The sequence below is a fragment of the Myotis brandtii genome, unplaced genomic scaffold, assembly GCF_000412655.1.
Source record: "Myotis brandtii unplaced genomic scaffold, ASM41265v1 scaffold490, whole genome shotgun sequence".
NCBI classification, from domain to species: domain Eukaryota; kingdom Metazoa; phylum Chordata; class Mammalia; order Chiroptera; family Vespertilionidae; genus Myotis; species Myotis brandtii.
In genome coordinates, this window is record NW_005368708.1 from 493,629 (window position 1) to 515,864 (window position 22,236).

The 22,236-nt window shown below is 43.3% G+C and overlaps 1 protein-coding gene across 2 annotated transcripts in view; it reads right to left on the reverse strand.

Annotated features, from left to right (window-relative positions):
- NHS (Nance-Horan syndrome (congenital cataracts and dental anomalies)) overlaps positions 1–19,915 on the reverse strand; it is a 96,446-nt gene extending 76,531 nt beyond the window's left edge. For both annotated transcript variants that reach the window (XM_014548029.1, XM_014548028.1), the window contains exon 1: positions 19,605–19,915. In XM_014548029.1, coding sequence (XP_014403515.1) covers positions 19,605–19,638 — 34 coding nt within the window. In that variant the 5' untranslated portion in view covers positions 19,639–19,915. The remainder of the gene's footprint in view (positions 1–19,604) is intronic.
- Positions 19,916–22,236: the final 2,321 nt, after the last annotated feature.

Genomic DNA, 22,236 nt, shown 5'->3' on the forward strand with positions numbered 1-22,236 from the left:
ATGCGGCCGTCAGGTGAGGTAGGCATGCGGGCCGGCTCCGTAGCAAAGCAGCAGCTGGCTGGGCGCTGGGCTTGGGATCTGCTTCTTCTCCCTCTCCCCGCAAAGGAGAGGCCTCTCAGGGGCTTTCCAGCGCCTTGTTGCGTTATGACTGCATTCCCCTTTTCTTTTCCCTTTTATCTTAGTTTCTTCTTCACAAGCAAAAAGAGAGATTCAGGAGTCCATGCCCAGCTCCAGCCTAACTCGTTCCACAGGCAGAGAGAGAATTATGAATGGATGCTGCCTTCTGATGAGGAAGTCGACTGGGGAGGTCTCTGCGCACGGCGCGCTCCATCAAAGCCGGGGCATTGGCCCCTCCACTGCTTCAATGCTGCAGGCTGAGACACCTAATTGACCACTGGGAAATCAGGTGCCGGGAGACCTGGGCGGGACGTAGCCCCAGGGCCACGCTGGGATCCAGCGCCTTGCTGGTATAGACAGCTTCGATTTACAGCCCAGTGAATGGAGGGGACTGCGGCAGCCAAACCTGCCAGGCAGCCAGCACGGTTGCACCGACGCTCTGCAGACAGCCGCCTGGCTCCGCGAACATCTCCTGGCTCTACTGGGCTAAAGGAAACCTGCTAAAAATAATCCGTCCCCTGCCGCCAGCCGCAGTGAGCTGCAGGACTCAGCCCCTAGCCCCAAACTCGGTGGCGCTCGCGGGAGCCGGCCACAGCGCGGGGGCCCTGTGCTCTTAGACAAGCCGGGGGATGCGGAGGATCCCGGATCCGGATTTCTGGTACCTGTGCGTTTCCTTCTCGGGTAGCGCGACCGCTGGTGCTGCGCGTTACCCATGCCCAGAGTGGTGGCGGGCTGGGCACATCACCAACAGGCTGGACCCACCGCGGCTGCTCAGCACCGCACCCCCGTGGCTCCCTTCTCACCTCCCTTTTCTCGGGTCTCTAGCCAACAGCAGAGGAATCAGAGACACCGACCATGCCAACTCCTCCAGCCCCGGCAAGAGGGAGGACAGAGACTGCCGTGGGGCATGTGCCCGTGTGTAACAGGAATAGAGCGACCATAAAATTGTAACATTGCGTCCCTTCCCCCTATTCATTCCATGACCTGAAACCTCCCATCCTAGACACAACTCACCCTGCCTTGGCTTAAAACACTGCAAAGACAATGCCTTCTCTGCGATGTACTCATCTCCAGGGAAGAGTGATTTACTAAACCAGCTCTGAGGTTGAAGCAGGGTTAAAAACCATGGCAGTGTGTGCCCATGCCTTAGGCGGGCAGGTTCTATATATAACAGACACATGTAGAAGACAGAAAAACATTTAGGGTCATTTAAAACACACCACTTATGGGATAGATCCTAATATATAATAAGGGAGAAAGTCAGTGAATGAAATTACCAAAAGATGCTTTGTGGGACACAGTTTTTGGTAATTTGTATTGAAGCCTTGAAAACCCATTTAGGAAAAATTTGGCTATTTTCTGACCAGACCACCTATTTTCAAAAAGTGAGGTCTATGCCCTGGGCAGATTTGCATGAGTGGGCAGTACTGTGACCATGGGCCACATGATTCCTCCATAATTCACAAATTGTGATGAAACACTGGACTTGCCAAGGTCACAGCAAATCACAAGGTTTGCACGAGCACTGGTAAAGAGCACTTCCTAATTGACATTACTATGAATTATTATTGTGGTCACATGAAGTATCACACTGAACCCAAGTTGGCTGCTCTCCTCTGACTCCACCCATGCCACCCTTCTGGGAGGGCTGCCAATCACTAGTGAAGATGGGGAATCTGGCTGGAAGACAGAGTATGGCTAGGACAGGAAGGATAGGGCAGGAGGGGTGGCATGGTCACTCCTCCAATGAGGGTAAGAATAGATACATAAACCCCCAAATTTAAGGGGTTCTAAGGAAAAAAGAGGCCACCAGAGAGAAAGAGTGATGAGTCACAGAAGCAAGAGACCAGGAGGGAAGGAGGACTCCATCTCAGAAATCAGGGCACAAAAGGGTTTCAAGAAGGCAGCATGATCAAGAATTCCAAATGTCACTGAGAGGTTAGTGGAACTAGTTCTGCCTACCAAGGGCAGACCTGGGTCCCTTGGGCTTCAAGAAGGCTTGATGGAGTGGACATTGGTAGAAAGTGTGGAATGGGTGTGAAGGCCAGTTGGAGCTTCTAAAAAAAAGAAGGGGAGTCTTTCCCTTAGCTTTGCTCATCCAAGGACCATGAGCACAGGAGCACCCAGGAGCTTGTTCGAGGTGTACATGCTCAGGCCCCACCCAGACAGGCTTAATCAGACTCAGGGTGAGCAAAATGGCTGCTCTCTATAGCAATCCCTGGCAAGATCATGGGAAGCTAGTGGCCAAGTCACTAATCACACAACTCAATGAGATGAACTGTGTTGCTCTGGGTTTTCAGGGCTGCTTTATCAGGGGAGAGCTTTGGCAACGAGACCTGCAGAACTCCATAAAGCAATGAAAATGGCCATGTCTTCCCCTTTGCATTGATTTTTATAATAATAAAGTTGCTGTTAACAGTGATGATGAAAATAATGATGTAACTAGATAGTTTACATTTGAATCAGGTTTTAGCAAATCCCATGGTATAGAGGAAGAAAACCTGGGCTTTGGTCCTTGAAAGACCTGAGTTTGAATCCAAATCCTCCATCTTTTAGCAGCATGATCTTGGAAAAATGATTTAACTTCTCTGAACCTTGGTTTCCTCATTTGTAAAATGCAACTAGGAATACATAATTTATGGGATTGTTAGGAAGAGTAAATAAAATAATACATATAAAGCACCATGATGGTACCTCTCATATAATAAAAGCCCAATGAAGGCAGTACCTTCCTATGTTTGAGTTCTTCACACATATGCTCATATTGTAGTTTTTCTGGGATCCTTATCCCCTGTACAGCGGTTAGAGTGCCTGACACTTTCTATAGCTTGGTGATTCAAACAAAAGCACTTACTGAGCATCTCTTATATGCGTCTCTTAATTTCTCCTGCAACCAGTTTCCATTGCAGTTCTGTGCAGCCATGGAACTGGGTGCTAGCCAATAGAATGTGAGCAAAGGGATGTGTGCCTCCAAGCCTGGCCCATAAAAACTCCTATACAATCCTACACACTCCCTTCTCTGCACTGCTGGCTGAACATAGAAGCTCCATGGAGGGTGGGGCATTGGAACCCCAAGATGGAAGGAATCTGGGTACCCAAATGACTGTATGCTGACCTGCATTAGACTGAAATGTACATGAGAAATAAGCCCTGGAATGTTGGAGGTTTTATTACCAGAATTAGCCTACCTTGAACAATTCACTTTCCTATCTCTCTAATCAGATGATACAAAACACAATTTAATGCTTTGCTGATTAACTTAGGGTCTTTATTAAGAAGGCTTATTATTGGTCTCTATGGTAACACATTTCAAAGACTCCTCTTTTAAATTTCCAAGCTCTTTTCTTGATATTTAGCTCTCCACTGTCATTCCTCTCTCACCCTCCTTCTAACTCTTCCCCATAGTTTGAGTCTATAGTGGGCTAAGGAAAACAGACACCATGGCTGGGTAATATCTGTCCATTAAAAAAGTCTGAGCAAGATGCTAAGCCATAAAGTGCATAGGCTTGTTGACAACTATCTGTGGCCTTGGGAAGCTCCTTTTACTTACTTTCTCAGGCTTAGTGCTATGTTCAGATTGCTGAAGTTATTGAGAACTCAGCTTCTCTGAAAAGAGTTGGACATTTTGGTATTATCTAGCTTACAAATTTTCAAAGCTTTAATTCTTCAACTAGTCATCTTTGGAGAATCTATATATATAAAACCCTAACATACAAATAAACCAAATGGTGGAACAACTGAACAACCAAACAACCAGTCATTATGACATGCACTGACCACCAGGGGGCATGTGTGGAACATGGCAGGCATCAGCAGCAGGTGGCAGAGCACGGAACATGGGGGGCGTCAGCTGTGGCAGGATGGTGGAGTAGGTAACCAGTGGTGCCAGACCAAGGCGGGGCACTGGTCACTGTCATCGGGGCGAGCCTCTGGTGGTTACTGAAAATTCTTTGCTCCCATGTGCCGTGGTCCTATCTGGTGCTTGCACCTGCTGCCGGTGTCCGGCACCGGTCCTGATTGCTCGGCACCATCAGCGTGTGGGAGTGGCAGCAGCGGGAGCGTGGATGCTGGCAGACAGGGGACCAGGGGCTGTGGCGGGAGGGGCCGGGCGGCGGCGCAGAGGATGGGCCATGACCTGCGCCTATGCCCACCACAGCCTCGCAGTCCACAGTTCCTTTCAAGGTGCACAACTTTGTGCACTGGGCCCCTAGTCCATAATAAAGTTCTAGTTTGTCCCTTGACATTCACAGGCTACTCAACTTTTGAAATACTGTCGCTACCTGATTTTCTAGCATAGATTATACTAGTTATATGCTCATCATATATTTTAAACTCACCTTTTCTGCTTAATTATTTTGTTGATACCAACAGGTCTTAGTTGACCCCTATCTTATAGGAGATGGAAGAACTGATGCAAAAATGCTAAATAATTTTATTCCTGTTACAGAGATGGTATATTAACTTTACTATATCTCAAGGCGATTTACGGAGAAAACCCAACTGTGTTTTAGACCTGGTCTTTGCATTATTCTGAGAGGTGGAGATGTGGTCCTTTTCTAGCATGAGGTGGAAAGCATGAGAGGAATTGGTGGGGTGGATCAAGGGGAGAGAGACTGGAGGAGGTTGACAAAGTCCAAATACCATGACAGTCTGATTTTACTTGTTTATTGAAAAAAACAAGATGATCATATTTAAATGATCGATCCTCTTTGTCTATTTCTTCATCTATAAGACAAGAAGGGTAGAGATACGTAAGGTTTTCTCTAAGTTTCTCATTCTGGAAACCTATTGCTCTTTGAAATCTAGAACCAAAAACACCTTCTGAAATGGTTTCTGATCATCAGTACTTATTTCTTCTTTCCATTTCTGCTCATCATCCAGAACTAAACACTCTACACATGGACTTCAGTATCTGCAAGGGCAATATGTTCTGTGATTTGCCCCAGACTGACCTTGCTGATGACCTTGGGGATCCCAATTCCAGCTCTTCTCTCTGCCATACACTCACCTTCCTTATGTTTATCTAGGATGGCTTCCCTGCTTTAGTCTCTTTGGCTTCAATAATAAAAACTCAGTTTGGCTCCAAAATATATTTCTGTGGAGCAAGTTGGATATCCCCTCCATAGCTATGGATGTGGCTGGGTAATATATCTCCTCTATCCTAGCAGCAGCACATTACTACTGCTGCTGCCCCACCACTGCTTATAAGAGACCTCATGACTTCCAGAAGAAATCACTGCTATAAAATGGCTCACTCATTCATAAGTAACTATGTGTTTATTTATATAGCATAACAAATGTAAATTAATTTCAGGGCTCAACTACCCAAGCTAGTATCTATATGGCTGCCTGTATAAAATTTCTCTCTCAAAATTCTCTAAACCATCTGGCATAAACTACTGTATTGTGACCTGTTAAAATAAGTAACAGCTGTGATAATCCCTCTCTATTTATGGCATGCTATAAAGCTTTGCATATACTGGCAATGCATATAAAATAATAAATAAAACCATTATCATTCTGTGCTGTCTTGGTGGGAATTATGATGATTTAGCTAAAATGAAGCCCTATGGAATGCATCAAAGAAGAAGCAGAGGTTTTGCCCAATCTGGCCCCCTCTGACCCCAAAGACTAACCTCACTATTTAGAGCCCTGGGATATGTTTTAAAACCTTATCTGGTAAATGTATCCTTTATGAGAGAACACCATTCCCATACATTGCTGCTCAACTTCTATTATTTCAAAACTTTCTTTTCTGATGGTGTGTTTTCAAAATTCCCAAGTATACCCAGACCATAAAGAAAAACCAGCTATACACAACTAAACATGTGAAATAATTTGTCGCACCAAAACTAAGATTTGTCTTGGAATTTTTAACTGTAAGCTTATGTTTGAGAACACTGCCAAGATCCCCAATTGAAAATTTCTATCTCAAAGTCATATCTCAAAGATATGCAATGCATAGACAAAGAAAAGCTGGTATCTGGCAGAAAAGGGGACTGGGCAGCTTTGATTCTGAGTAGAAGAGATTTACTAGGCCCTCTATACATGAATTTCAAAAAAATTAAGGGGACGGGGAAGGAAGCCAGAATGAAATGGCTCTTTACTATGTGTTGGGCATTACACCATAATTTCATTTAATCCTCACAACAGCCCTGTGCATTAAGTATTCTTTTTAAAAAATACATATTTTATTGATTTTTTTACAGAGAGGAAGGGAGAGGACTAGAGTGCTAGAAACATCAATGAGAGAGAAATATCGATCAGCTGCCTCCTGCACACCCACAACTGGGCATGTGCCCACAACCAAGGTACATGCCCTTGACCGGAATCAAACCCGGGACCTTTCAGTCCCCAGGCTGACGCTCTATCCACTGAGCCAAACTGGTTAGGGCTAAGTATTCTTATTCTTCCTGGTTTATGGTTGAGAAAACAGATGCTTAGAGAGGCTGAGTAACTTGCTAAAGGCCACCCAGCTAACAAGTTGGGAGATAGAGTTTGAACTCAGGTCTGTCTGATTCTAAGATTCATGGTCTTCCACCTCACCACACTACCGTTTGGATAGTTGTTCACAGTCTTGTTCTAATATAACCCACATCCATTTTAATTTATACATTAAAATTTTGCAAATAAGAGTGGTTTGTTATTGTGGGAGATTTCAAAAATAGCTATAGTACTTTTCAGCTCTTCCCATCAAGACTGTGACTTGATTTGGCCAATAGAATGTGGTAGAAGTAACAATGTTCATGATCTGAGCCTGGGCCTCCAGCAGCCTTATAGCTTCTACTTTTGCTGACCTTGGTACCTACCCATGTTTAATGCCACTCTACAAACAAGACTGAGATAACCTTTTAGATAATGAGACACATGTGACCCAGTTGTCCATCTCAATCTGACCCATAGCCTGCTGACCACCAGAAGTATGGATGAGGAGACCCTAGGTTTTCTATTCCCAGCTGAGTGATTACAGACACATAAGCAAGCCCTGCAGAGCTCAACCGAGCCAGCCCAGACCAGGAGAACTACCCACTAAATTTTAAGCCACTAAATACTGGGGTGATTCATACACAGAAAAGGCTAACTGATCAAGTTCTTTAAAGTAAATTTCTAGCCATATATCAAAACAGACCCTAATAGTTGAGAATTGTTAGTTTAACCAAGATATCATAAACTACAGCCTTCTTAAAAATAAAATAAAACCTTTTTTATGGCTCAAAATATTGTGATAGTTCAAAGTCTTCTCATCATCTCAATTATGCCCCGAAAGTACCAGTTCAGAGAGGCTTCATATAGATAGCTTTCAGGCTCCAAAGACCATCTCCCTTCCTCCAATCCGAGGCTTGTCAGGCTGATGTTGGGTCACATGGTTTAGGGCAAAGAATCACCAAGGTGAGTGGCCCAGAGCCACCCTCAAGAGACAATCAGGAGATGGAAGGAAGAGAAGAGATGATGTGTTTAAAACAACAAATGCTAACACATAACCCCAGAAACCCCTCAAAGAAATAGAGGAGTAATGCCGTGGAACAAGAACTGCAATGTGCTAGGATATGGTGTCAGTTTTATAATATTCAACAACAATGGTCATGGCTGTCTTCTTAAGAAGATAGAGCATCAAAGACACAGGTGAGAAGATGAAAAGAAATGTACACCTTTCCTTTCCCACACACTTAGGAAACTTACAGATGAAGAGCCTTGAAAGGGAGAAAATAATTATAAACTAAATTAGAGCCAAATGAACTATCTAATAAAGGAAAAATTGATCATTATAACTAAATACCTCCAGCAGTAGTTCTCAACCTTGGCTGTACGTTGTTGCAATTTCAACATAGTGAAATCAGCTCCTGCAGTCTTAATTACAACATTGCTAACTTTATTTAATAGGAAAAAATGTTCTGCATTTGGAGTTCCCACCAATTTTGACAAAAGCCATTTCTTTTGAAGAAAATGCTGGTGAGTAAACATAGTAGCAGATTCTTTGGCTATCTTAGCATGTGGATGCTTGGGCTTTTTTTTTCTTTTCTTATTTTCTTAGTAAATCTTGGAACCTTTGAACTTCGAATAATTTATTTTTCTTTCTCTCAATGCCCTCTAGTTATACAAACACAAAAAAATAATTATAGAGGCAGTATTTACATCTATATATCTATGGCCTTTTCATTTGGTATTTATAGTGGTAAGTGAATGAATTAATTTAGTTCATTTTACTTCTTGGGGAAAAGTATATGTAATGAAATGGGTTCCCTTTTAGTTGACTCTGGCAAGGTTTTATAAGGAGCATATAAAGGAGAAAGAGAAAGAAAGAAACCTTCTTTGTAGTTCTGAGAAAATATGTTGGTCAATCCTAAGCAATTTTTCTACATTTGTGGTTAAACACATACTAATTACATTCCAGAAAAGGGGTTGTTTTACTGAGAAACTTTATAAGTTAAAGAAAAACCTTCTCTATACCATTGTTTGCCCTTATTTCCAATTCAGGCTCTGAACTTGTTTCCCAACAGCTTTCCCAGTCTAAGAATGTGGCCAGGACACTGGATTTAGGCTCTAGGCTGGGATCTCCATCAGTTGCTTTCTAGGTAGAATCAAAAATGAAATGTTCAGATCAGAGTCGACATAAAAATAGTATTATGTGCCAATTGGGAAGGGAGATGGTTTTTCATTTAAGGACTAGAGGCCCAGTGCAAGAATTTGTGCACGGGTGGGGTCCCTCGGGGTGGCCTGTGGAGATCGGGCCCCAGCTCATGCCCCCAGCCTCTCAGCCCCCAGTCCCGCCTGGCACCCTGCCTTGGCCTGGCGCCGCAGCCAGGCAGCGGCCCTGCCCCCTGCTGCCGCCACTGGTCGCCATCTGTGGGGTGATCGGTGGGGCCATCAGGACCCTGTTCACACCCGCCTTGGCCTGGCACCACCTCCTCACCTGCTCCACCATCCTGCCACAGTCCCACTCTTGTCAGGGACCATTGGGCCCAACAGGCCGGCAGCACCTCCACTGCCACCCACTGCCAGTGCCACATCACCAATGCCTGCCATGTTCTGTACCACCCCCTAGTGGTCAGCACACGTCATAGCAAGTGGTCAAACTTCCCAGTCTCCCAGGTGAACTCGCGGTCAAAGGACCGCCCGAGGAGACGATTTGCATATTAGGCTTTTATTATATAGGACTAGAGGCCCGGTGCATAAAATTCATGCATGGGGGATGTGTCCCTCAGCCCAGCCTGCACCCTCTCCAATCTGGGACCCTTCAAGGAATGTCCGACTGCCCACTGGGATCAGGCCTAAATGTGCAGTCGAACATCCTTCTCACAATCCAGCACTGCTGGCTCCCAACCACTTGCCTGCCTGCTTGCATATTGCCCCTAACTGCTTCTGCCTGCCAGCCTGATCACTCCCTAACCACTCCCCTGACAGCCTGATCGATGCCTAACTGCTCCCCTGCTGGCCCAATCACCCACAACTGCCCTCCCCTGCTGGCCCAATTGCCCCTAACTGCCCTCCCCTGCAGGCCTGGTCGCCCCCAACTGCCCTCCCCTGCTGGCTTGATTGCCCCCAATTGCCTGCCTTTGCTGGCCCAGTCACCCCTAACTGCCCTCCCTTGCCAGCCTGGTTGCCCCCAACTGCCCTCCCCTGCTGGCCCGGTCACCCCTAACTGCCCTCCCCTGCAGGCCTGGTCACCCCTAATTGCCCTCACTTGCTGGCCCGGTAACCCCTAGCTGCCCTCTCCTGCCGGCCATCTTGTGTCCACATGGGGGCGGCCATCTTTGACCACATGGGGGAGGCCATCTTGTGTGTTGGGGTGATGGTCAATTTGCATATTACCTCTTTATTATATAGGATAGGATCAAATTGAATAACAGAAAGAGAAATGACTACATGGGGAGAATCAATGGTTCCTATAATGTACTGCACTAGAGAAGCCAGGTAGAAAAGTCTGCCCTTCTTGCCAGAAGTCCTTTATCTATGTTTTACCACATGGAGAAGAATTAAGGCATAGTTTGCCCTGTTCTTGAAGGGTTTTGGTTTCAAGTAATTAATTTCAAAAAGAAGAAAGGAAAAGCAGTGGGAAGTTTACAAAGAATAACTTTATAATAAATTTTAAAAGTTACTTTGCACCTAGGGAGCTCTTTTACTCATAAATATTTCTTAATAAATTTGATTTTTTAAAATGGAGAGATAACACATGACTCAGGTGTTCATTTGTCTCAGAGAGGGAACAGTTTTAGAATCATAGAGATGCAAATGTCAGTAGCATTTGTAAGAATGAATTTTTCTGGCTTCCTGAGAAAGCTAGCCTGATGATAATGCCCACAGAACCCTGAGAGACCTGAGGGAAGGACCAATTTGAGGTTCTCCTGCCCACTCCAGTGATTCTGGGATGTCACTTGTGTCTGTAGCTTTAGTCTTCCTTCCCCCTACTTCAGGTTGTGGACAGTAACCCATATAAACTGAAGCTGTAGGATGTGGGAGTTTGATAAAGTCTGTCACCAGCCAGAGAATATTCCAAAGTTCATTTGTAAGTTTTTCTTTTTAATTCAGGCCACATTTTCCCATGGAAAAAAGTTACAAATGGCATTTAGAATTCCAGGTTTGCCCATTAAGGTTTAATTCCTCCACAATATTGCCAGGGAAATGTGCATTTGCAATGCATAAGAGTGGTAGTGAATAAACGTTAATATAACTCAAGAAAAATGGTTTTAAAAATTAATCTTAAATGCTAGTTCCGAATGAAATACAAGAAAAAGTAGAGAAAGAGTAGTGGGCTGATGAAGACATTGGGATCTACAACTAGAGGATTAATAACACTGGTTCTTTATTATGCCCAATATTACTGGAAAAATTCACTCATTCTTCCAAAAATATTATTTTTTAGTATCTGAATTTCACTAGGAAATATTATAGTAGACCTAGTCCCTAGTCCCTAGCCCCTTGAATCACAGACTAGAAATACACTGTACTATACATGGTCTTCAGAGGGACTTACGCCTACTTCTGAGATACAGTGTGTTGTGCCTGGGGGTTCAGGAAGCCACAGGATAGACATGGACCACTAATTGTACTCAGTAATTGTTGGGGGATATTATTTTATGTTAAGTAATGTACACAATAGTGTTAATTTTATAGGAATTTTATGATGAAACATATGATTAAAAAGAAATCTTAAGATCTATGGAAGGCTGTTTGGGGCCATACCCAACTCTACCCCACTCTGTCTCTACCACTTGGCTCAGATTCCCTTAGGAGTACTAATCCATCCTCTGCTCTTAGAAGAACCACTGAAATATAGGCATGCACAACATATAGGCTATGGAAAGGGAGATGGCTAAATCATCCTGGGCAATTTCAGGAAAGATTTCCCAAGGAAGGTGATACTTAAGCCAAAGCTTCCAAACTGACTAGGAGTTGGCCAGAGGAAACAGGTCATAAAAGATTGTAGAAAGAAAACAGTATACATAGATCTGGAGGTGTGTGAGAGAGCTTGGTGTGATGAACAAATGTAAGCAATTTTGCATGACTGAAATTACCCAGCTAGTGCAGGGAATTTCAGAGACATGTGCATTATCATCTCAGAGGACACGGAAGGATGTTGAGTCCAAGAATTTTCTGTTGTAGCCAACAGGTGGTGCTGTTGGCCCAGGGCAGCTTGGTGACTATCCAGAGCACCTGGCTTTGGGAAATTTTGGAAAGCAGATGGTGGTATGAGGAGGACAAAGTATAGAAGGGAAACATTTAAAAATTGGTTTTTGTGACTCCAGGAAAAGCTGTAATCATATCTGCTACTTGTTACTTTGCTCTGAAACTTTGAATAAGATGAAGTATTATCCCTGCAAACACCTACACCAGGATGTGAAGTTAAGAAATTAGAAGACAAAATATCCTTTTTGTCACCACTGAAAAACACTATCTCTGCACTCTGAACTGCCAACACATTCAAGCAAAGGTGTGGGAAATTCTGCATTGTAACTTCTTAACCTGCCACAACCTCCAGCACTTGTAAACCATCACCTTTTATGATCCCAGAAGACATTTATAACCCTTTTCTAGGAAATGAACATTTAAACAATATGTCATTGATAAACAATGCTGGGTAATAAATATATCAGTCACAGGCAGTCAAGTTAATTAGCAAAAAGTAAAATAATTATAGGAATTGAAAGAGAAAGTAAAAGGCCTTGCCTACCCCTCTCTGTTTTGTCAAGCCAAAGGACACTATTGATTCTCTCCCTTGTCTTTCTTCTTAGCTCACAGTGTCATATTTTGGTGGGGGCCATCTCTGTGGATTGGTTTTTGTTCCTTCAAATCAAAACTGAGTTTCCTTCTACTTTGGATGACCTAACCTGAGATTGTAGCATAGGCCAAAGCAAATCTTTTAAACCTGTATAACATAAAAATGCCACCCACATGTTTAGTTTGGGGTCATTTTTTTTCAAACCCTTGCAGGCAGAATAACCTGGTGGTAAAAAGCCCGGGTTTGGGAATCAGACAGAATTGGATCCAAGTCCTGGCTCTGCAACATCCGAGCTGTAATCTTAGGCAAGTTACATAAATACTCTAAGCCTGATTTTCTTCGTCTACTGAATGAGCATAATAATTGTGCAGTATCAACTATGACAGAGCAATTAGCTAGTCCTGCTGAGCACATAATAAGGGGTCATTAAATGACTTTCAATGTTAACATCCTGGTTTTTCCCTAACCACAGGGCCCAAATCTCCTCAGCCCCCAATGCCAAATGGACAAGCCCTTCTCAAACACATTATATTGATTATGTATGATGCAAAAGTACTTAGCTTTCTATTTTAACTCTCAAAGTTTAGAAGAAATGTTTCATTGCTTCTTTTTTAAAATATAATTTAACAATGAATTTTATTGCTAATATCTCTATAATTCTATTCTGTAACAGCATGTTTTAATTCTTTATTGTTTAAAGTATTACATAAGTCTTCTTTTTCCCCCATTAACCTCTCTCTGCTTCTTTCCAGAACCTCCTTTCCTTTGTAACATGAATGAAACCAGTGAAGGATAAACAGGTTGGAAGAAAAAACATACCCTGAGTGAATATTTTTTGAAGTTGCTAAAATAAGATGTTGAAAACAAAGACCCAAGAGAAATGCTAACATAAGCTACTGGTTTTATATTTACACCTTCACTCAAATAGCCACCCACTACTGAAATTATAAACAAGTGTATAAAATGTTATATTGGGAAATGGAGTAAGGTTAAAAACATCTTTTGATACTTGGTTCAGTCCGCTTTCATTTGCCAGAGGTGAACTGATATTAACCAAAGTATGCCAGGACATGAAAGATGAAGGTCAACCTCAGAAAAAGTAGAGTAAGCTTAGAGGGACAGAGGTTTTAATTACCTGTGACTGATAGTACCATTAACCCATGAAAGACCCTGAAGATTTTGCTCACACACTTCCAACACCAAATCCTGATGATGATGATGATGATGATGATGATGTGATGATGTGATGTTGGCAATGACAGTGATAATGATAATAACAACAGTAAATATTCAGCTTCATCATATGCCAAGAACTGTGCTATGCACTTTATTTTCATCACATCACGACAAGCCTATGAGATTTTGCAGAAGAAACAGCAGCTTAGAGAGTTTTAACCTCAGAATATTTCTCCTGGCTAACAAATTCCTACCAGTCCATCAAAGTCTAGCTCAAATTTCACCTCCTTGGGTAACTTTCCCTTTCCCTCTTCACCTCCTTCATCCCCCATTCACTCTTTATTTGATCATTTTGAAGCCTGTAGTGTGTTTTTTGTGGGTTTTTTGTTGTTGTTGTTGTGTGTTTTTTTTAGTAGACACACTTGGAGACATAGCTATACACCAGTTTGGTTTGGTTGCTCTTTCACGGAGTACTGGCTGTGTCTCTGGATGTGGCTTTAATACCTTAAAGGTTTTGCCCCAAATATAGGGTAGGATGTAGGGATATTCTGTACCTACAGAATCTGATCCAGGCCTAGACATCTATTAAATTGTACTGAATTGGATTTTTGCCTTTTACCAAGTTTTGGATTTCATAGTTATTTTCTGCTGGATACTTAGACCAAGGGCTGAGAAATGTCACTGTCCTACAGAGAGCTACATCCACAAGAATGTTGTGGAACAGGAAAGGAACTCATTTTTTTATCATCCAACTCAAAAGTTTCCCTTCTTACATAAATCAAAGGTATATCTTATCTCCCAGTTATTTCTTCTGAGTCCATCAGTGGCTAGGCCTGTCACCCTCCTGTAAAAGGAGAGTAGACAAAGAGAAGCAGAATGCAATTTGGTGGCAAAGAACATTTTTCCCCCGGCAGAAAATGGAGTGACTTTTAGCTTATCTGCTGTCACCTTGTTAATGTGATCATTGTTCTTCAAAATAAAATCTCCTCTTTTTACCCATGATGTCTTTGGTGTAAAAAAAAAAAAAGCAAGTAAATGACAAGAGGAGAGGGGCAGAAGGTGAAAAATAAAAGGCCAATTAATCAAGAGAAGCCACAAATCAACTTCTTTCCAAGGAAAAGCACTCGGTATACAATTATCTTAATTTTCTCAGGCGGCCATTTTCCTTGCTTTCCAAGGTAGGCATGGAAAGTACTAGAAACTCGTGGCACCTGTCATCACTCCTGGTATTCAGAGCAGGAACTGTAGGTCTATGTTGGTTGGGATGAGTAATTTATCACTCATTTAAGCTAAGGGCTCTGTAGTTGTTGATGTGTGCCTCTGGCCTGTTCTCAAGCACATTGTTATTTTCAAATTAATCATCCAGCTCCAACTTGCTGGTGAAGGTTTCCAGGGATAAAAATTTAGATGGAAGAAGGATCCTAGTTGTTAATAGCCAAATGCCATCTATGGCAAGCATAACAGTAAAACAAGGCAGTTAGCGAAGAGTGAGTAGTCTATCTTGAAGAATAATAAAAATTTCCTCTTTGCTTCATTGTAGGGTAGGGCAAGAAAGGAATAAAGATAACATTCCTGGGAGGCCTCAGTTATTCAAAGTTGAGGAAACATTTGTATTTTTACCTTTATTGGAGTTTGACATTTGGCATGGGTAGGCTTCAGAGAAGACTAGAAGATTCTTCCTTGAACAGTCAAGTAACTTCCACCTGAATTTACATTCAGAGGGCTTGTGCAGGATAGAGAGAATGTGGACAGCAGATTATAATTGCTGATAACTTCCTGCAGTCTTACCCTTTCCTAATCTTACCATCTCCTCTACCTCCCCACCCCCCAGACTGTGAGAAGGCAAGAGTCAACCCAAAGCAAATAGGCTGTAATTTTCTGCAAAATTTTGGCTATATAAGATGTTTCCCTTGGTTTTAGAGACCAGGAACTTTTTTTTTCTTTAGTTTTGAAAATCATCAGAGTGAGCTCATTATATTGTATTCTAAAAAATAAGACAAAACCAAAAAATCCCCACAAACAATAACACACCTAAAACTTGATATGCCTTAACCTATATACCATAACAGAGTTGGTTCAAAAATCACCTCCTCCAATGGTCCCAGTTGACTAGCTGAGCCACCCCATGAGGGAGAGTTGGCCCCTCCTTCCTGCGGATGGGCCCTGAGGTATCCAGCTTTCCGGTGCTCATGGGTCAGTATCCTCCTGACTCGGAAGTCCTCAAGGGCAGAACTGTGTCTTTGTCATGTTTCATACACAAAGCCCAGCACCAAGATGTGACTTCAAAAAGTTTATCTCCCCCACTGCTCAGTTCCCTACAGAATGAGAAGTGACTCAGTTGAGCAGCCAAGAAAGGGGCCAGATCTGGGACAGAGCAACTCAAATATTCCATTCCACAAGAGACAGGGACTAAGAAACTTGGGAGGAATTTCTCAATGGCAAGATTTTGTGTGCTGTGCCGAGTTTTTCCTGGCTCACTTCAGCATGCTCAATCCAGTGTAACATTTGGCTGCATGCCTTCCCCTAGGCACAATGTTGGTATTTTCATGTCCCATCTGCCAGTGCCTCTGGAGGACATTAATATAAGTGGGTTGATCCAGAAAGGACACCCACTGTCCTGGCCTTCTGCCTAAGCCATGCAAATGGAGAGCAGCTTCACAGCCACAAAGCTTTTGCCTGTGCCAAAAGGCATATTATTTTAAATATGATTATCATCCATAGCTACTATAGATTGAGCAGCTACTAGGTGCGCTATGCTAAGTCTTATACTGGCATTCTTTCACTTCTTTCTAATTTAAAGACTACACAAGGAAGATATTATCATCTTCATTTGAGAAATTAGGAAGTTGCAATCCTGGAACTTTCCCAAAGTCATACAACTGATAAGTGGTAGAGTAAGAATTCAAACCCAGATCTGACAGATACCAAAGTCCATTTTCTCTATACCATGCTGTCTCTTTAAAACCTACCTAGAGGATGAAACCCATAATAAACCAACATATAAAACCAATGCAAATTACCAAGGCTAAATTTAATTCTGAGTTAAATTTATAGTTCTCAATTATCTTATTTATTTATTTATTTATTTAAGAGAGAGAGAGAGAGAGAGAGAGAGAGAAAAGGGAGAGGGGGAGAGAGAAAAATTGATGTGTGAGAGAAACATTATTCAGCTGCCTCCTGCACACCCCTTACCGGGATCAAGCCTGCAACCCAGGCACGTGCCCTGACCTGGAATTGAACTGACACCTTTTGGTGCATGGGAGGACACTCAAGCAACTGATTGCCACCTGCCAGGGTCTTATATTTATTTTTTAAACTAAGCATTCAAATTAAGAAATAGAAAAAAAGTTAAAATCTCAAGTAAATGAACATAAAATCAGATAAGTTAAAAATGGAAAACACCAATAAAATGGACAAAACAGACAGACATTGCCATAAGATGATGGCAGCCTACACTTTGCTCTCCCTGAATGTGGAGTTCCCAGGAATGAACTAAGGGACCTGAGCTGACATTCATACTAATATGAATTCTTTCTTTCTGGGAAATACGAATGTCCAGAGATCTGGACATAAATAATGGCAGTAGCTATTGGGCCCCCTGGCCCCTCACTAAGGACTGGCTTAAGGGTCTGTCTGGGCCTGAGAGCTTGCCCGATAAGCTCAAGTGATTCTCACTCCTGCACAAGCCACCAGGACATCCTTGTAGGCTGGATGCAACAGGAGCCTGAAGCTTGAGTCCCATGTTCCATTTTTCCTAAAGACCACACTATCCCTTTGATGTCTACTCAGCTATAATCTATCAGCTTTAAGATCTAACATTGTCAGCACATGTGGCTGTGCCTGTCCCCAGGTTGGGGAGATTGAGCAGGGGTTAAGGAGGAAAGAAAGCAGTTTTATTTTCCCCTGAATTATTCCTATGCTTATAAGGCAATCATATAAAACTATTGTTCAATAGCTTTAAATCTTATAAATAAAACTCCCTTTAAGATTCCAGTTTGAAAGATGGTGAAGATCAGAGTTACTACATTGTTTATGTAGTAAACACACACCCAAAACTATAACATTTTATAATAAAATCTGGTATAATAAAATTTGTGTTGAGGCAAAAAGCAGTCATTTTCTCCTCAGCTTTTATTGTGCTGAATGCAATATCTGCCAACTCCTACTTGGAGGCATCTTTGATTAAGGGCCTGGTCTCTCCACTTATGTGCTGTCCGGAGTTGGCAGGGGGTGCCATGACCTTTTGGAACTAATGCCAGAAGATGGCCAAACTCATAAAGTGCCAGCAGCTGCAACAAGCTTGAGCCCTCTGTCTGTAGCCCTGCAAGCTTCCCGCATCCTTCCCTGGCCTGCCAGCCACCCCCATGCCTTGGATCTCCAACTCTCTGAGGTAAACTGAGTCAAGCTATTCTAACAGCCTTCTCCCATGTTTCTCTTTGAGCTTAGAATGGAACCTTCTGGAAGGTACCTGGAGGGGCCTCATTTCTTTGGTCTCCATCCCATTACTTAGTCTTCTGGCCTTATGAATACTTCCTGGCTGTTGGACACTCTCCCCTGAATCCACTGAAACTTATGAAAATGTGTGGACTTACATCCTTAATTGTCTCACTCATTTCCCTGAGGAAGTTGGGGTTAGAGTGGGAGTGGAATTCTTACTTCTTACCTAAGTCAGTGATTTTCAAGCCTGGATGCACATTTGAATCCACCCTGGGAGCTTTTTCAAAAATGCACTGATGCCTGGGTTCATCCCCAGAGATTCTGAGTTAATTAGTCTGAAATGTGGCCTGCACATCAAGTAATGCTTATTCATCATAAGTATGTATGATACTAGGAATTTGGATTTGAACAGCTTCACCCCAAATTCGGAAACTGTAATGCCCTGAAGAAACTGACAGAGGTTCAGGGGTACCCACCAGAAGCTGCCTGGTCCACAAGCATGATTCATTCCCTTCCTAAAGGATTTTAGATAACAAAGCAGGCACAAATCAGTGCCTCCCCATCACCACACCTGGAAAAGCAACTCAGAGGGTGTATTCTGAGATAGCAGGGCAGAATAACACTTTCATGCAGCAGGGCTGCACACAACCATATTGGGAGTGGTTAGGCTAACATATGGCTCTTGGAGCATGGCCATGCCATGCATCAGTCTCCACAGAGACAGTGGAGGCAAATGTACAACACTCACACTGCTCACCCATGAATGTTCCTCATGACTAGGGGAGGAGGGGGGAGAAAGAATATAAGAAAGGCACTGTCTCTGACATTTAGGAGTCTGAGTTAAAATGGAAGGACTACCCCAATGCAGGACGAATACCACAAAGAGTTCAATACTTTTCAAACAGCATTCCATTGTGTGGCCAACATTCCATAATAAAGGAATATCATGAAGGAAGGTTTAAAGGACTAAAGAAGTCAAGACATACTACCAAATGGCTTGAGACTATTTAAGATGGAACAAAAACAAAATATTGGGAAATTTGGGTCTAGGGACTCCCAATTCAGGGCTGATTTGAGCCATAGAGAGATAAAGAAATCTCCCTGTGTACTCTCAGGGTAAGGGTAGAATATTGAGGAATTCCAAGAAGACAGGAGTGGGGCGGGGGATGGGAGGGGGAGAAGAAAGGGACAAGCTGGCAGGGCACAGTGCAATTGGAGGCAGGATGCAGGCCTGAGCCTACTGCAGCCTCTTCCCAGCAGCCCTGGGGAATCCTACCCTGGAACCCTCTTGGAAGACATCCAAATGTCAGAGTGGAAGAAGAGGAGGGAGAAAGTCTTGTCCTTTCTGTCTTAAGTAGTCCAACACTTCAGAAGGAGCAAAGTTGCAAACATGGCCAGCCCATATGAAGACCCCAAAGTCCTTAAAGCTTAGTAGCCACTGGCCCCAATTGTCAAGGTCAACCCTGAGGTTCAGGCAGAGTCTCCCTTGTTCATGTCTGTTCCTGTGCAAGGGCTCACATTTTTCAAAAAACATACTTAGTACCCACAGAATAGGAAGCAACTGCAGCTCATGCCCCTCTCCATTATGTCTGGCTTACCCCCCCCCCAATTCCCCTCCCCCTCTGTTTTGCCAGGAAATGCTGCAAACCCCAAATACCTGCATTCTTGGGCATGCAGCAGGCGAGAGGCATGCTTGGATTCCAGCTCTGCTTCTTAAGGACAGGCCTTTTCTTTTATCCAAAGCCCTCTTTGGAGTCCCAGAGAGCTGAAAGCTGATCTGCTTAAGTCAGCAGGCAGAGCAGGGGGGGGCGGGAGGGTGAGAGAGGGCAACCTTCAGCAAGGATGGTGGCAGATTTTCACACAACATCTGTGCTGCCTCCGGGACTCCCCCATGGAGGGGCAGATGGTCTCACCCAAGTGCTGGGCCAGCGGCTAATCCCTCTGGGGTTCACTTGAATGGCAAATCAGGACTCCAGGGCAGCTTCGGACACACCCTGTCTCCAGAGGAGGAGCTTAGTACTTTCCTTTTCCAGCCCTGGAGGAGTTTAGAATGCAGTGGTACATTTTTACAGCCTTGCTGCTCCAAGTGCAATAGGCCAGGGGTCAGGCATCACCTGGGACCTTGTTAGAAATGCAGACTCTCAGGCCCCACCAGCTTAAAAAGCACTGCCAAGTGCCATGTGGCTATGGAAATCATTAGCACGATGTCAGAGTAGGTAACTGGACAAATATTAAAACCCAGGGAGCCACAGCAGCCCAGCCCCTATGCCAGTTGTCCAGCAACAAGAAGGAATACATCCCATTCCATCACCCCATGGCTATCCCACATTGCCACCCATTCTTCTCACCAGACTGGGGCTGGTTCACTTGGCTGTGTAATTTTAGGTATGTACGAGGGTGAGCTGTTCAACGGGTCTGCATATGTTTGCACACGCACTGAAAGGATGCAAAGGGATACAGCTTCAGTTTTTCTTTGCAGGCTAAAGATCAATTTCTGATAATTATCTACCCTCAACACACATACCACCTGTATCAACATGTCAGATTCTGGCGATGCCAATAACAACAGTAATAGTGCATGGCAAGAATCTTTAAGCTCCTTCACAAGCACCAGCCATCCTGAAGCCTACCCAGATCATCCTCTTGGCAAGAAAGGGAGAATTTAGGGACTTCTATAGTTTTGCTCTAATAGCCTTTATGTCATCAAGGCATATGCCATCATGGCATATGCTTCACCTCCCACCTGAACCCAGCAACTGAATCCATATGCAAAAGCTGGATGGGTAGAGAGAAAGAAGGAAGATAAAGTAATGGAAAGTTGGAAAAGAGCTTTTGTTTTGTTGTCTAGAGAAAACATTGAAATAGCTAATAGTGAGGTAGATGGACTTGCTTTCTTCTGAGAGTTGCCAGGTCTCTGCAGATGGCATCAGTTTCCTGCATTGGATGTTTCTACTCCTTAATCATATGGAGCAAGAGCCAGAGTAGGTGACTTCATTTCTGAGGAGCAACTGAATGGTGCTGAGTTTCTGGGATGCATTAAGCTAGCACAAATCAACAGAAAGTCTGGCTAGAACCTTGGGGAAGTGACCCAGACAGAATCTTCATCCTTCCAAGCATCTGTTCATGGCATCATTGAATGGCATGGCCATTGCCTAAATACTATAAATTGCAATGCTCCTGCCTAACATTTCCCTCTCATTAGCAGAGGGTCAGGGTTCTGCATGAGGGAGGAAATCAAAGGGCTGGAGAGAAGGTAGAGGGAAAGTCAGCCAGGGATGAAGACAGGGGAGAGAGAAAGCAAAGAGGGTGGCCCAGGGCTTTACTGGGATTTGTGTGGCCTCTTAAAAGCAATCATGGTGGGCTTTTGAGTAGACAACCAAGTTAAAACTCTTCTTCAGATCCCTAGTGTTACCTCAATCACTCATAAAACGACTCTCATGAATGGGGGGAAATGATGCCATTGTTTTATTTTCTATGGGAAGTTGTAAGAGTTTTTAAAAGGTTAATCTCCTTCTCAGTCCTGTTTTTTTCCCTTCCAGTGACCCCAAGCTGAAAAGGAAAAATATTTGCACTTGGTGTTTAAAAACCATAGTGAATTAGCTTTTGTTGTTCATGGCAAAGCCACTATTTAGTTGCCCAGAATCAAACCAGATGTCAGGGAAGAAAGAAGACCCAGAATCCTGTGAATTTTCCTTTCACCTTTGCAGAAGGGCCGAAGGGAAGGCTGGGATGAGAAAACAAAATGGAGGGAGTTTGATGATCAACAAACCTGACATTTGGTTTTGATGCAACTGCTGGCTAGCTCTTTGTAGGGTCTATGGGAAGTTCTGGGACCCTAGATGCACAATACCTCTTGACTTCCAGAGTTTCTTCTGTGGACACTAGGCCAGCAGCACTAATCCCATAGAAGACAAAAACCAAGGTGAAAAAAACAACAAAAAAACACCAAGGTGAGCAATGGAGAAAAATGGAAAAGAGAATTAAAAGACAGAAAAGAAAAAACAAAAAGAGGTCAGCAGGACTTACTGGCACACTAAATCTATCAGAGAATGCAAAAAAAAAAAGGGTGGGGGGGGGGGAAAACCTAAAACAAATAGAATATATTTTCTTTCTGCAGACTTCTGGGAGAGTATGAGGAGTAGATTCTTATTCAGTCTTGTTTTTCTTTAGCACACCACCCACCACAACTCTCGTAGATTAAATTAGGGGGAAAAAAAGTTCCCACAGGCCTAGTCTATTTCTTACTGTTTCCTAAATCTATAGTATGAGAGAGCAGGAAGTCCTTTCCA